This window comes from Watersipora subatra, chromosome 1 (assembly GCF_963576615.1).
Source record: "Watersipora subatra chromosome 1, tzWatSuba1.1, whole genome shotgun sequence".
NCBI classification, from domain to species: Eukaryota; Metazoa; Bryozoa; class Gymnolaemata; order Cheilostomatida; family Watersiporidae; genus Watersipora; species Watersipora subatra.
Genome location: NC_088708.1, coordinates 75893365 through 75909189, shown reverse-complemented (window position 1 = coordinate 75909189; position 15825 = coordinate 75893365). Strand labels below are relative to the sequence as shown.

At 39.2% G+C, this 15825-nt stretch overlaps 1 protein-coding gene across 2 annotated transcripts; it reads right to left on the bottom strand.

The window, feature by feature from the left end:
- Positions 1-131: 131 nt before the first annotated feature.
- Positions 132-15797, bottom strand: LOC137410488 (uncharacterized). 2 transcript variants are annotated; one of them, XM_068095912.1, is made up of 19 exons: positions 15746-15797; positions 15067-15298; positions 14789-14863; positions 14025-14178; positions 13474-13548; positions 12168-12389; positions 11376-11451; positions 10930-11031; positions 10036-10155; positions 9042-9140; positions 8802-8924; positions 8540-8638; positions 8153-8236; positions 7479-7776; positions 7133-7200; positions 6936-7033; positions 6293-6418; positions 5899-6039; positions 132-850 (listed from the first exon to the last, which is right to left on the bottom strand). In XM_068095912.1, the coding sequence occupies exons 2-19, from the start codon at positions 15243-15245 to the stop codon at positions 695-697; spliced, it is 2295 nt and encodes a 764-aa protein (XP_067952013.1). In that variant the 5' UTR covers positions 15246-15298; positions 15746-15797; the 3' UTR covers positions 132-694. The 2 variants fall into 2 exon arrangements, with proteins under 2 accessions (XP_067952013.1, XP_067952012.1); XM_068095911.1 differs by having other exon boundaries at positions 15067-15289; positions 15746-15796.
- Positions 15798-15825: the final 28 nt, after the last annotated feature.

Sequence of the window (15825 nt, the reverse complement as noted above, 5' to 3'; positions counted from 1 at the left end):
CCTGGTCAGCTAAACTAATCAGGAGCGGACAACTTTGATTGCACATTAAACATAACCCGATTATGCACTTGTTTAAAGAATACTTTCACGGTTTATTACTTGTTACAAAGACAAAAAATTAAAAGAAACAGTGAAATAAAAAAGGAAACATATTATTTATCTTTGAAGGCAAAGATGACATTTTTAAAATGAGGAAGAGATGAAATAACAATAACTACCTTATACTATAGTAATTCCCAACTCATACTAGAATAAAACTGTAAAACTTTAAGAACACAGTTTACAAATATTTGGTACAAGTCACTGAAAATATTGCATTTTTATAAACTGTAAATTAACTGAATTTAATATGGATGCCGTACCATTTGGCCTTCCTAACTCACCCTGGCTATACAATTAGATCACACAATATTTTGTGTTTTAAACAACAAAAACTCCAGTAAAACAAAGTTAACTGTGACTGGCAGCTAAGCTCCCAGACTCCACACTGCAGTAGTCTGAGAAAATGTGTAAAATCATTTGATATATCAGATGTAAAACATTGCTATGTAAAACCTGCATAGAACATATTTGATTATAAGCAACAGCCAATGTATCGAGTATACAAATATATAGCATTCATAGTAATGGTATGATTAAAGCGAACTAGAGAGGAAACTGCTATATGAAAAAATGTTAGTATCGGAGACGTGCTTTATCGATTCTCTTCTTCCTCGGCAGTAGCAACTGAACTGCAGGTGTAGACTGAGAACCCTGTAATGCTTACATCATCTATAGTATTCTCATAATTATTATTATTACGCAAAGATTTGTGGGTACTGTCCTTGGATTTTGACTTCCTCGGCATAGCCTAAAATAAATGGAATGTCAAGGTGAATCAGCAACCTGACTAACTTTGACCAATTTAGTCTCGAAATTTATCTTATTAAAGAATGTTCCACATGCGACATTTTCAATTTTCTAATTGCATTTCCTATAAGAAAATAAATAAACAACCATTGCAGGTATCTGACTAAATTTTACATGATTGAGTAGCAATGCGTCGTGACGTTGTGTCAAACGTAAAACTACTAGGCATGAACATTGGCATTAAAGTACTAGTGTTCCTATTATATAGTATCACAGCTTACAGCAGAGGCGTGTCAAGAAATAGAAATGAAACTGCTACAAGCTTTTTTGCTAGTAATACTATTAAAGATGGCGGCATCAAGTCAAGAACTGTCAAGCGCACCATGGAAACCGCGAGTGACTCTGTTAAAGTTTTCGAAGGACGACCCAGAAATACGGACAATGAATCCACTTTCCGTAAGCCTCTACATTTACGCATCAGCCATTTTCACCTATTGCCTGTACAGGGCATACGTATGGCCAATGAGACGGGGTTACTAATCTCAAAAAACCGTAGTATAAGCAAAAGACAATCCAACAGCGCAAGTAAACGATCTGGGGCAACTAGTCTCTCTTCAATTATTCTTGCAATTCCCGAGACGACCAATTATCTATCTGTAGAATTTAGAATAGACTTACGCAACAAGCTGGAGAAATTAGTACTGGCTGCTCGTGCCTACTCTATGAAGTCAGCGATGAGTGGGAGTCGGCAGCAAACACCCGTAATCAAACAAGCAGCTGGAAAATCCATTGCGGCTGCACCAGACGCGACCCCGACAGTTGCTAGTCTTGTAACCATCACAGGCATTCTTACTAACAGGGCTGCTGGTACAACCACGAGATCGCCTAACACTAAAAGTTCTCCGAATATTTCATCGAGAACCTTGCCAACTCTCTCCGCTCCACTACCCAATCCATTACTGCAACTAAACATTACTTCAGATAACATTGAGGTGCTTGTTATTGACTTGCTCAGACACCATGAATCTGGTAGGAGAAAGCGGCAGACAGAAAATCAAAGCATTGAGACCAGTTTTGCGGTCCTACTTGATGGCACATACTTAGAGGCCAATGCAGTAACCGAGCTTATAGAGGAATTGCCAAGAGCTCATTCTAACCAGGTTTTACAATACGACATAATGAAAATAGGACTAACTGCAATAGTAGACAACTCCCTAAATGATACAGAAATACATGATTCAACCAATAGGAATATTAGCCAAGAGTCTTGCTGCAGTATAGTGATCATACTAGGAACTATTTTGGGCATTTCATTTCTTTCCTTTTTGAGCTACCTCATTTATGAAAGCGAAACAGCTAAGGCGATAAGAAAGAAGGAAGCAAGGCAAAAAGATCATATAGATGTAACATTGGAAACAGAAAAGGATAAATTATTGAGAGAAAATGGAGAGCTTCGAGCAAAGTTAAAATTATCGGCATCGGTCAAGTTTCCAGTAACACAGAGCCGCCCACTCATGGATTACCTACAACCACACCTACCACACCAACCACAAGTCCCAAAAAGCATGTCTTTAGGTGAAGATGCCATAAGAAGATTTTGGCGACAAACCCCATTCAAAGAAGAACCAAGGTAATACACCGGCATTCTTTAACATTTCACTAAAAAAGCCATTCTAGTTTAATCCTCTTCAAAGGATTAAAATTAAAACATTTGAATGTTGTTTGTAGCCTGCTAGAGAAAAGAATAAAGAGGTCAATTGCCCGACCCCCAGGCACAGGTAAATAACAGTGTATTCACCATGACTAAGTACGGGTAAGTACAGCCAACAGGGAGTGATGAATGGTGAAAAATAAAAGCTCTTCAGGTTGTCGAAGGGAGCACAAGGTGTATCTAAAGATATGCCAGCGTCAGTAGATCATGGAAAATGTTAATTCGTGTTAGGGATACTAAATACATCTTCAGCTGTGTAAGCTAGTTTCAAACTGCAAGGAGTTATTGAGTCAGTGGAAACATAATCAATAGCTATACACGCAAGCATTGTGTAGCAATAACCATAAATCACTTGAAAACTCTCTCTAAAACACCATGAGGGGATTGTTACGTAAAGGAATGAAATACAGATAAACTTACAACAGTTGATGGGGAAAAACACCCTTTTTATTTTCTGCTACAGGAAAATCTACCGAAATGTCCTTTGCGGACTTTTTTCACTCACCATGGCACTTGCAAATAATAGAGCTTCTTAAGAACACTACTCCTACACGTTAGGGTAGAAAGGAGCAAACAACTTCAAATTTGATGCCAATATAAAATAAGTAAGCAATGTAGCCTAATTTTTTATGACTTGATACAACTAATTCAAAGAAATGATCCTCACAATCTATGTCAATGTCCAGGTACATGACTGAAGGTTGGGTGTGTGGCAAGGGAATGATAAATGATTCGAGTAACAGATGAGAGGTATTGTAGGGAAGCCTGGAGATTTGTTTACCGAAGCAGACATAAACAAGTTAAAAGAGTTGAAAGCATTCAAACCGAAAGTAGGTCTCGCCATGGAGGATGGCTTCATACCTAAGGAACCAAGGAATGACATCGTTGTAAAGCCAGCCATCAAGTAAGACTTTTAGTTGCCTCAGTTTTGCCAACAGCCGTAAGGGTTCAACATGTTAAAACATTAAAATCTCAAAAATAAACTAAGCGAAGACGGCCCATCAACGGGCTTTTGGCAGTTGAATTAGGCATTTGTCTGATTGCAGAAGCAAATCATTGATGCACATCAGCACCAATAAGCTCGCCATACAAAGCCAGCCTCCAGTATTTGCCAGCAGCAAGCAAGAATTGAAGATAGACAGAGGGGTGAACACAGATATGTAAGATTAATCGTATGATGTCATACCTCCCTGTTTAGCTAACTCAAACATCAATTGACCTTTGAACTTTGTGAATAATTTCCTTTTAGAATAGATTTGACTGAGAGAAATATAGTCGAAGTTTTGCTTGCCCAGCCATTAAGGAACCGTATGTCTCTGCCAGCCCAGAAGCGATTTGATGCATTGAATAATGGAGACACAACTCCGCATTTGCACAAAAAACTAGTAAGCTAATTTGATGGCTTGTTTTGATATACATAAACAATACTTAAGCAATGACAGCATAAAAATGACCTAAACTTGCAATATTTTATGTCTCAACAGGCACAACGTGTGCAGATTGCAACAGGCTATAACAGTGTATTTGTAACACTTTGCAGGTCAATGCACAAACACAGACAGAGTTTAAACAGCTGGAGGAAAGACTAATACGCAATTATAAAAAGGTCATTAAATCACTCCAGAAAGAATTGCAGCAATGTAAGCAAGAGGAGACAAACGCTAAAAACAGTGCTGATGATAAAATAGTAGCCATTGGCCAAGGTAGGTGCAAAACAGTCGTCATTGGCCCAGGTAGGTGCAAAGTTGCTATCATTGGACAAAGTAGGCTTAAAACAGTCGTCATTGGTCCAGGTAGGTGCAAAGCTGCTATCATTGGACAAAGTAGGCTTAAAACAGTCATCATTGGCCAAGGTAGGTGTAAAACAGTTAGGCAACATTGGCAACAGCAGATGTAAAATGGTTGTCATTGGACTAGGTAGGTGAAAATGGTTGTCATTGGCCAAGGTACATGTAAAACAGTCATCATTTGCCAAGGTAGGTGCAAAGCTGCCGTCAGTGGACAAAATAGGTGTAAAACGGTTGTCATTGGCCAATTTAGGTGTAACAAATTGTCATCGGCCGAGGTAGGTGTAAAACCGCTGTCATTGGTTGAGGCACGTGTAAGTGTAAAACAACCTATAGGTGTATGTCACTATCATGAAAATCAAAGAATGTTTAGAATACTAAAATTCTGGCTAATATGACATTGCAGAGAAGAATCAGTCAGCACAGCGCCCCAGCGTCATACCAACTGTTTCCAACACAAGACTACACGTTGCTGAAGTTGTGTCCTCACCTTATAGGTAAGACAACTCCGCTTACTGATAGAGCCAAGAAGACTGAGAATATCCAATATCAGATGATAAAAGTTGATGCGAGAAACGGCTGATTTTGCTTCTGTCTTACGACTATTCACTCTTTTCCACTTTGCTTACAGAGGACTACATACACCTAATGAAGACATCTTTGCCAAAGCAGCCACTCATTTTCTCAAAGAAATAGCTCCAGTTCTGAGCCAAATGGGATATAAAGTAGAGTCACCCGATACTAAGACGCAACATGAACAACCAGAGCTAAATTTACAGGTAGAATTTGAAGAATTATCAGACTGCTGCGCGTCATCATAAACATGATAAACTCATCATGTGAGCTAACAAGTTTCTTGTTGAAATGCAGAGCCTAAGAGCGCTGGCAAGGCAGTTGTACGGGGAGGTAAAGGAGCTAGACCCAGAAATAGTTGAAATGTTCTTAAAAGGACTGAGCATCCCTACTATCTCTAAAACTAAAGAAATTCCGGCAGGGCAAGCCTACAAGGTTATCGTCGATGACTACATGAGTGAAGGTAAGTTGAAAATTAGGCTTACAAGTTTAAATGCTCGAGAAATCGGCTTCAACTTTGACTGTTTGGTTGTGAAAATTTCATCATTGCTGTTACTTACATTGCTGTTACTTACGACAGCTATATGTAAACTTATTCATGGTATCATAAACTAGTTTTTACCATTGAACATGGACAAGAGTATGAAACTTTGAGCTTTAAGAAGTTCGACACACGCTGAAGTATGACCTAGTATTCCATACCGCAGCTATCAGCTTTCACATAGCAAAAACAACTGTTAAACAATACCATTTCTAAAATGGCAATTTTACTATTCTAGGCAAAATATCCATGAACCAAATCGCTAAAGAAATTGGAGCCAGTGCAGAGCAAATAGTGGCTGTGCGAAACTTTGTAAGAAACTATGAGCCGACAAGACTAGAAGAGATAGTAGAGCATATGCCCGAGTCACTGCATATAGACTCGATGATGGTTAAACTATCATTAGCTGGGATCTATAGAGGTGATATTTAACTCACCTTGGGGGGTGACTTGCACTTGACAGACTGAGATTCTACCACTGCAGGCATATTCTCATAGGCATGAGCATTCACGTCATTACGACTTTCCGCTTCGGCTAATGAGGCAAATGGTGGAAGCATGAACGGCTGCTGACTTGACTGCAAGACAATTAGAACCAGATATACATAAGTAGCGTTGAAATGAGTTGTGATATGACCATGTTTTAGCTCATACATTATATTTGATAAGAGCCATGCCAAAGCGGATAACATAAGTAAGGTTTTTACAGGGACATACAATGCAGGTTCCTACTGAACATTCATTTCTTATTACAATAAAAGACGATCTTCTCCAATAAATAATAGAGTTGAGCTCTACCAAATCAACAAACGTCTGACGAGAGTGACTTACATTTGAGCTGAGGACAACCTGGCTCCGCGACAGGTATGCCGAGTCAATCTCAACACCCACATAGTCCGCCGAGTTACAGGACTGATCATCCTGATCAAGCGTTCTAGGGGGTTTCTGGGGAGGTTTCTAACAATAACACAAAACGATCTTCAAACATACCTTCACACAAGTAACATAAACCTTTGACTAAGGTTTATGGATATGTAAATCTGTAATAGCAGACAAAAGGTGAGCGAACTGTTTATAAATGACAAGATAGTTTGTTTAATGAAGCATTAGTGATTATCATTAGAAATGAGGCAGCCATAGCGCTAGAGCTAATCATAAAACTTCAATGAGCCTGTGGTGCAGAGAGCTCATGCTAAGGTCTAATGATGGGGGTAAGTTGTACTTTCAATGAGCCTGTGGTGCAGAGAGCTCATGCTAAGGTCTAATGATGGGGGTAAGTTGTACTTTCAATGAGCCTGTGGTGCAGAGAGCTCATGCTAAGGTCTAATGATGGGGGTAAGTTGTACTTTCAATGAGCCTGCGAAGCAGAGAGCTCATGCTAAGGTCTAATGATGGGGGTAAGTTGTACTTTCAATGAGCCTGTGGTGCAGAGAGCTCATGCTAAGGTTTAATGATGGGGGTAAGTTGTACTCACCAAGGCATCCAATTGTAAGAGGTCTGGCGTGCTACGGTAAGTTGATAAATTTACATAGATATGTCCAAGGCCTCTTCTCTTACAAGTACCAGTTCCCTCTGAAGGACAGACAGATAAAGATATCAATATTCACATAAGACAAGCTATTGATTGGCAATAAATTTGTAAATGAACTGAAACAGGGATAAGAAATGTACCTTGAGAGAGACTGCCTTGACTGTTATATATAGAGTCCTCACTTCTGTCTGAGAATACATCTACCGAACTGTTGAAAGAAAAATAACTGGATATGTAAATATATCAAGACTTTCTTTATTTGCTAATACAATGTATATTTTGTAAATAAGCTAAAATCTCGACACCATTCCTACAACATGAGAAAGTCAATTATGTTTAGTCATCATGGCTGTCGATGCACACGACAATGGTATTGTAAAATTAAATTTGCAGAAATTCCTCTCCGCACAGATGAGACCTATATTTCCAGAGCAATGAAGTGTTTTAATGTGATAAACCGCTACATATGTTCACCGAGTGACTCACCTAGCATTCGCTGACGAGTAGAAAGAAGGAGAAACTGAATGTAAGTCTAGTTGAGACTCCATTAAGTGTGAGCGACTGACAACAGGGCAGGGCTGTGGCAGACTGTCATATATCGGAGTGTCACTAAGGCTCGATGTACTTTCCATCTTGTCATAATCGTGATCACATGTAGGCGCTACTATTTGGTTGTAAATATGAGTATTTTTTACTGAAAATGTAGTTGTTTCTGAGAGTTTTATATAGTCCGAGGTTGCGGCTGAGGCAGATTTATGCCGTGATCGCTCTGGACATTTCTGACCTACAATAAGTAATTCGTCACTTTGTTCATTTTTACTCTGTGAGTCAAACGAGCAACAGATCATGTGATTCAGCTGTCAAAACATTGAATAGTGATGATAAGCTTGGATGGTCCCATCAGTAAGGAAGTTTTAAAACTTTTGGTTTTATACGAAACACAAACCTAGACATGTTCAACATGAGTGACAAAGAGCATAGGGAAAGGATGAGTAATAGCTATGATCACATGGTTGAACATCACATTAGACTTAATATGTCAGCATGATGCTAAGAAATGCCTATAATCAATTGGGCATAGAGTTGGTGACACAAGATGGTTGACGCACTTTCTTTGAAATAAACGGGCAGGGATGCCCAGCTGAAGCAAACACACCAACCTGAACAATTTGAGTGAACATCAGAATGCTTGCATGTATTAGGCATGTGGGCTGAACAGGACATGTGTCTGCCATACGATAACTCTGTAAGGAAAGAGAATAAGTGCCAATTGATAGCCTTGCAGCTATGTCATGTAGACACGACAAAGAGAATATTGTGCAAGCGTGTCGAAACACTCAAACAAACTGTCAGGCAAACATATAATTGCTGTTTACGAATTTGACAGATTAAATATCAATTTTATAGCTCTAGTACTGATAGGGTGAGACGGTTGAGTGAAGATTGCTGCATGATTTTTACCACGATTAAAAACAAGCGTCGCTAGCTAGCACACACGAAGGAAGTAGCTACTGCCAATAAGGATGGAGATATCGTGTTACACTGACCAGTTTTGGAATGTTGGGTATGAAGAGTGGCTGATGGTTGCCCTGAGTGCCCATGGTGACCATTCATGGAGCGCCATTGGAGATTGTCATTAGCGCAATCTGCATGAATTAAAACAATAGAAATGAATGACTTATTATCGCTATTTGTCTGTTTGAATAGGTTCACAAACCCAAAGCTTGTATACAGTGGCAGGAGAGTCACGATGTATGTTTAATTCTCTGAGCTTTCAAGCATCAGCCTTATTGAAGTTTATAGACATACCGTGGCTGGATGGCTGAGATGAATTCGTTGTTATGGCAACTGGTGAATGCTTATCAGAAGACAGCTGATGTGACCTTTGATCTATCCATTCGCTATGATGCCTGAACAGCTGGTTGCTTTCATCTATGAAAGAGAGAGTTAGGCATCGTGTTTGTCGCTAAATCACATTTTTGACAAAGGGTACAAGAACTAGTTGTGTTTAATGTGAATGTCGATAGGGAAAAGTAGCGCAGAACCTACCGGGTAGCGCTGGTGGGGGCGACATAGGAGGTGAAGAACCACTTCCTGATGTCTGACCTGATGACGACCTTTCTCTAGTTCTCGGGTGTTTAGTGTCCTCTACAAAAAAGAGCCTAAGTTGGTGGCCAGTCGAAGAGCAAAACAGGCGAAGGTCCGCGTATATCAGTTAAACTCGGTGATACAATATTGCCTGTTCGTGACAGATCACAGCAAGCAGCAGGACTTTGATAAATCTAACAGAGTCACTGGATAAGCCTCTAATGACAAACAAGACAATAATCAGAAAGGAATGTGCTCGGCAGTCACAACAACAACAACATTAACAGTATGTCTGTATACTAGTGAATAAACTAGGAGTTACTAAATAACGATTAATAGAGATAATATATCAATATATAATATATAGCTAATAAATCAATGACAAAATATATAGATCTATTTATCATACTGAGCTACACACACGCACATATAATTGTGCGCGCACTTACATCTATATATTTAGTATTGTCTCATATATATATATATTATATAATATGTATTATAGAATATATATTATATACATAATATATATATTATATAATATGTATTATAGAATATATAATATATACGTAATATATATATTATATAATATGTATTATAGAATATATATTATATACGTAATATATATAATATATATTATGTATATAATATATATTATATACATAATATGTATAGTATATATATTATATATAGTATGTATATTATATATAATATATATTATATACCTATATTATGAGACAATATTCAACTGTTACTAACACTGTTAAAAAAGTTAAAACATTTTAACTGTTTTAACATTTCAATCATTCAAAAAAGTCGGGAGTTTATAGCAGGAGTATTATAATGATACGCAAGATGGTTTACACATGCTTACATAAAGATTGTTTGTTTTACTGAGATCATATCAAACTGAAAGTGCTTAACTTGCATTCTAAAACTTTATCTAAGCACAGACCTCTAATAATCTTGCCGTGCTTGCAGAGTCGGTATCGGTTGTTGGTGCCAGATGGCAGCGTCTGGTTAGATGTCTGGTTAGATGCTGTATCGTTAAGAGAGTGATAAAGATTCTCTTCACCTGATGAAAGATAAAACATCCACAATAGAGAGAGTGTTTTGTTCACATAAACTACCAGACACAAGATCAGTCCACAGTTCACATAACAACAACTCCTGAAAATTATCTAAGTTTAAAAGCTTGATGACTCTCAGGCAACGGAAAGCGATTTACATGGGTTCCTCGCCAGTAAGCTGTCATTCAGAAAGACCCTCAGAAGAACAGAGCTTTTTGCTTGAACTAATTGAGTAGATTTCATACTTGAAACGAGGAGAATGCACGACTTGAAAATGAAAAAGGATGAAGGCTAAAGTCTGCTAGTATTTGATGTCTGACTGATTGTTTGAGCAGCTGCAGACAGGGCCAAAGGCTCCCAGAATGTATTTACTGGACTTTCAACCAAATCAACTCATGCTTTCCTCATTTTTCTATCAATCATTAGCATAATGTACTTGGCTTGCGTGACTCCCTCTTCTTTGTGACCGAGGGAGCCATTTCTAAAAACGAAGCAGGTGCCAATCTCTCCAAGGCGATTGTAGCCTGGAGACAGGCCTGAATTGTGAGAAGGCGATGCAAAGCCCGAGCTATTATGGTTATGAATACAAACACTGATCTTTTCGGGACACCATTCTCCGCTTACACCGCTCATCAAAAGATGTGCTAGCTATAATCTATACCGTATCTTCTCCGCACTATTTCAAAGTGGTGGTCTTGCTTGACTTGACAGATTTAACCGGGCAAGTCGGAGATAAATGAGAGTGTAGTGACCAGCAGAATTAAGACATAGCTATTCACCTCGGATGGCAGCTAGTAGACTCTTGGACATCACGCTTCCATGTCCCTCCAGCATCTCCTCAGCCGTTTGGTTGTTGTTGTCTTTAATGCTCTTGTCAATTCCTATCAAAATAAACAGATCATTTGAAAGTTGAATCATCAGATGGGAGCTTAGAAAGTCTCGTATTCAATTGAGTGCTTCATCGTGTAATTCAATAGCATTAATCATCGATAAGCGATCAGTAATCAATAAATTCATTACGCTGCGCTGACACTTGGCTTTACAAAAAAGAATTGCTGTGTATAGCATGACATTCGCTCAAAGCGTCACAGTCACAAGCTATGGTTAATTTATTAAAATTAATACAGCCCACAATGGATGATTTCTGTCAGTTGGTCTTTACAATTTCGTATCAAAACTAACAAACTGCGTACCAATTTGAATAACACGATATTAAAAGCCGCACCTGATTGAACAAGCTGTTTCATGATGGCTACTTTGCCGTAGGTTGCTGCCTCGTGCAGCGCTGAGCCAGACATCGTCTACAAATCATAGCAGACATCACATTTAAGAAAAAAACTTGACACATAGATGACTCATCAAGACGAATATAATTATACTAGTGACCTTAGAGAAGTACCCTGGGTAATAGAATACTCGCAAACACAAGCATCAGTTATTCACTTAGCACGCCTCAATAGCTTTACATAACAAAAACCACAAAATGAATCAGTGAAACCATTGGTGATAAGAAAGTGAGGATAGATATTAGAGTGCAGAAGAATAGCGGGCATGGAATGTGACGATATGATTGCGATTAGCCAGGACAAGATAGCGCGTAATGCACCGAGCTAGGCTGACACCATAGCAGGAGAGAAACAAGGGAACAGAGTCAAATGAGTTATGACAGACGACACTGGAAGGCAGGTGATAGCTGATAAGTCACAATAGATTTCTTATCTCAAATTGAAGGCTGTAAAATAGCAGCTGCTTCTAAAGAATCAAATCATTAACAATAATTGATCATTATGCTTTAACAAGGAGCTACTCTAGTCCAAAACTCTTTCTTCATACGGGGAGGTGTAACCCGACCCCTCTTATGAATATGAGAGAATTTTCTGGAATAATGATTCGAAGAATCATCATATCATACCAGCAGTTTTGTTGTTGATTTTTTTATTTTAAGAAGACGTTAGGAACAAAGAGATGCCACCTGTTCACACTCGAGTCATGAGTGTTCAAGACAACAAGCACTCACCCGGGCATTGATGTTATAACCTGACTGCAGGAGTTTCCTCACCACGTCCTTCTGCCCATTTCTGGCAGCCAAATGCAGCGGGCTGTGTGAATGCTGAATTTGTTGCATCAGTGCGGGTTGTTCATTGATGAGAAGAGAGACGGTTTCCAGACGTCCGTAAAATGCTGACAAATCCAAACTTGACTCTCCTCTAATATTTCGGATCATCGGATTGGCTCCGTGCTAAAGTACAAAAGTAGGTAGTGGCTGAGCCTTCAATGCTGACCGCGTGTCAGCTGATGAACTAGCGGTACTACCGTCACACAGCACCTTACTCCATTAAGATCGAATCATATTTCAGTTTTGAAAACTTTAGAAAGCCCACCGCTGACACGACTGCGAGACAAAGAGCTATTCGAAAGTCTTATGACCTTAGAGCTATTTATTCCATAGAACTGCATGGGAATATTTAAGTGATTTCTGGCTTTCACTGGATCTGAGTCACTCTCTTGACAAGGATATGGTATCCAGCGTAAAGAACAGGTCGAGACACGCTAGCATTGCAATCCTGTTGCAGTTGCTGGCCGATAGATAAGTTTGTTTATTGTCGCCGTCGAGATGCTGTCACGGTGCATCACTGGAATAGCAGAGTGTTTTTACAGATATTATTTTTGGTTCTGTTAATCCTACCAATTTGTATAAGGCTTGACGGCTTAGTCATCATTAGCTCAGCCAGTGTACAGGTGGTATCGGATTACATGTACTACCGGTAGAAGTTCATAAAGCCTGACCTGACTTCAGAGCGCAGAGCAATATTGGGTAAAATCATTTGTGTTAAACAAGCAAGGTTTCCCCCACTCTCTCAAGTAGATTACTTTGTAATGAAAAATACCAGAAAGCTAAGTTATTCAACAGCTACATGAATTCTGCAGTGCAATTCTGTTTTTCATACATAGCGACCGAACGGAAAACCATGCAATGTTACTGACAGGTTACTGTCATTAAACAAAGCACGAGTACAATTGTTTGATATCTCCAAACATTTAGGGATGAGTTAGTCTAACGCGATACATCTGCCACACTTGTCAATCACAAAAGCAGTAAAACTTTAAATAGAAGGGCAGATGGTTGGAGAGTGAGTTGCTCGAGTCCGATGCCTGGCATTAATAAAAGCAAATGCCACAAATAATCATAATGTAATAAACAAATGACGCACCAAGAAGAGGTCAGTAATAAGTAAACACCAAACAGACGTCAGCCATTGTAAGTACGTATATGGCGTAGGAAATTCATTTACCCTTTTTCATATTAGTAATTTTCACACTACCTTCAATAGAAGTCGCACTACGGCTGTATGTCCGTACTGGGATGCTATGTGCAAGGCCGTGTCACCTGCTCTATTCTACAAGACAATCACAAATGTCCTTGTGAGATATTTCATCTACAGTACAAAATAATGCATATAAATTGAAAAACTATTTACCTCGTTAGTTAGAAATAATTGCGTAATGCCTCAGTGGTCTTATGCAGCTGTTATTCATAAGCCTATTTGACTTATAGACATTGTTAAGGAATTCTAAGGCAAGCAAGACTGCCTAGTATAGCAGAGGAGAGTCAGCGCCAGCGTCCGCGCTGCCTTTCAATAACACATTAAGAAATAAAAACAGACTGACTCAGGTTACAAATAGGGAGTGCTTTGTTTTAAATCAAATGACTGCTTCTGCTAATGAGTCAGCAGACATTCCAGAGCGGCAGCAGTAAAACCATCAATCGCTAACTACTACGGCTAACCTGGGTTGTCGATATCACGAATAAACAATACGACGCCTCAAACAATAGCTAGGAGATAGTTTTATAAGACAGGGAAGGGCAACCTACTTGAGCATTGATTTCGGTGTGAGCCTGCAGGTGGAGCAGGCTCTGACAGATATCGACATTGCCTGTCCATGCTGCCAGATGAACTGGAAGGCAGCCCTGGTTGTCTCGAATGTTCACCTGTGCTCCGCCATTCATGAGCAAGATCACCGCAGCTCTGAAAGTTCCATGAATGTTTACAGATTTGAAAATGAGTAAAACGCCTTCATCGCAGACAAAATAATTATTGTTACGCATCAGCTGACATCCGCGTCTGATACTGGTATCTGTTGAAACTGATGCTCACGAATATAAAACAGTTTCCTGGTTAAAATTAGCATGGCAAACCACTTGTGCTGGAATACAGATGGGCTGGGACTACCCATCTAAACCATGTATCTAACCATGTATCGAGTAATGACAAATAAACGATATAACAACAAGATAAAACAATAGGCTGTGAAGAGAGTTGCATATTTTATGAGCCTACAACGGCTAGTCAAGTGAGCTCAGGGCAGCCACTCGCAAGCAATAGTGCAGTAGCTTGCGATTACACCACCGATAAATAAGACACCTCGTATTGTCAATATAACAACATCCAATATTTGCTTACTTTCAGCATGCTTTAGGCATCTAACAGTTACTTTCCATTAATTTCTACTGAAACTCACTTGAAATGTTCTCGGAATCAAACTAAAGGCAGCGAGTTTGAAGTAATATCAATAGATCAGCTGATGAATTAGTGGGGAAGTTGAAAATTAGTGACTGCTGACTGAAACAGCTCTCACCTGTGACTGTTGAGGGCAGCTAGATGTAGTGGCGTTTCACCATTTAGATCGCAGCAGTCAAGCCAGCCAGAGCTTCTAAGAACAAAGTGAGTACTTGGCTAAAGTGAGCGTAACCACAAGCAAAGAACCGGATAAACAAAACACACATAGATGACCTCATCTTTGCCACTATAGCTTCTAGGAGACTTAACTGAACAAATGATGTGGTTAATTTTGTCCTGACATAATAATATATCTACTAAAAGTGTGACATGATTTATAATAAGAAATCTACAGACCTGCTCATACCAGTTGACCTTCTGCGATGGGGATGTCCCGGTTGGTGTAAAGCAAAGAATGACAGCTTCTTATGTGGTTTAGCTCGAGCGGATCCAGCCTTGGCTTTAGTGATATATTTACTTAAAACCTGTAAATTTCCTGTTCTTGCTGCATCTAGTAAGTTAGCTTCTTTACCCATTTTGTGTTCCGGGTGTATTCACTGAGGACTCACCGAAAATCTATCTAAAAATTCTATAAATGATGTACAATAGCGGTAGCAAGATAGCTATACAATAATAAGCAGTTTGTACAAGCTTTGTTCATCAAAAAAACTACAGACATGACGGTCTGCTGGATATGGCAGAGAAGCAAAACAAATGTTGAGTCAATGCGCGATAGCCCAGCAGGCTATAGTACTGCTAATCCTTACACTAGCAGAACTTCGGTATACAAGAACACGGTCTTTGCTAGCAGTATTCTACATATAAATATATTTTAGTTATCAGTCTGTATCTCTCTCACCTATCTACAGTTAATGATATAAGTCTCTGAAAGTAATACTGCTATCAGGTGCTCCATATTGATTAATACCCATCTCAACATTTCTATTGTCTATTTAACTTCCATTTACATGTGCCACAGGCGGCCCATAAACACATATTAGTCAGATCATTGCGTATGTTAAGTAACAGAACTTACTAGGCTCAGCCTGCTAGCCCCTCGTCAGCTCGGCCTGCTAGTCCCTTGTCATTTACAATAATGATTATCTTCTGCATACG

Coding starts and splice junctions, on each gene's coding strand:
- LOC137410488 (XM_068095912.1), bottom strand. CDS start 15,245: ATGGGTAAAGAAGCTAACTTACTAGATGCAGCAAGAACAGGAAATTTA. Junction 14,864..15,066: donor AGGTCAACTGGTATGAGCAG/GTCTGTAGATTT, acceptor CTTTGTTCTTAG/AAGCTCTGGCTGGCTTGACT. Junction 13,549..14,024: donor ACACCGAAATCAATGCTCAA/GTAGGTTGCCCT, acceptor ATTGTCTTGTAG/AATAGAGCAGGTGACACGGC.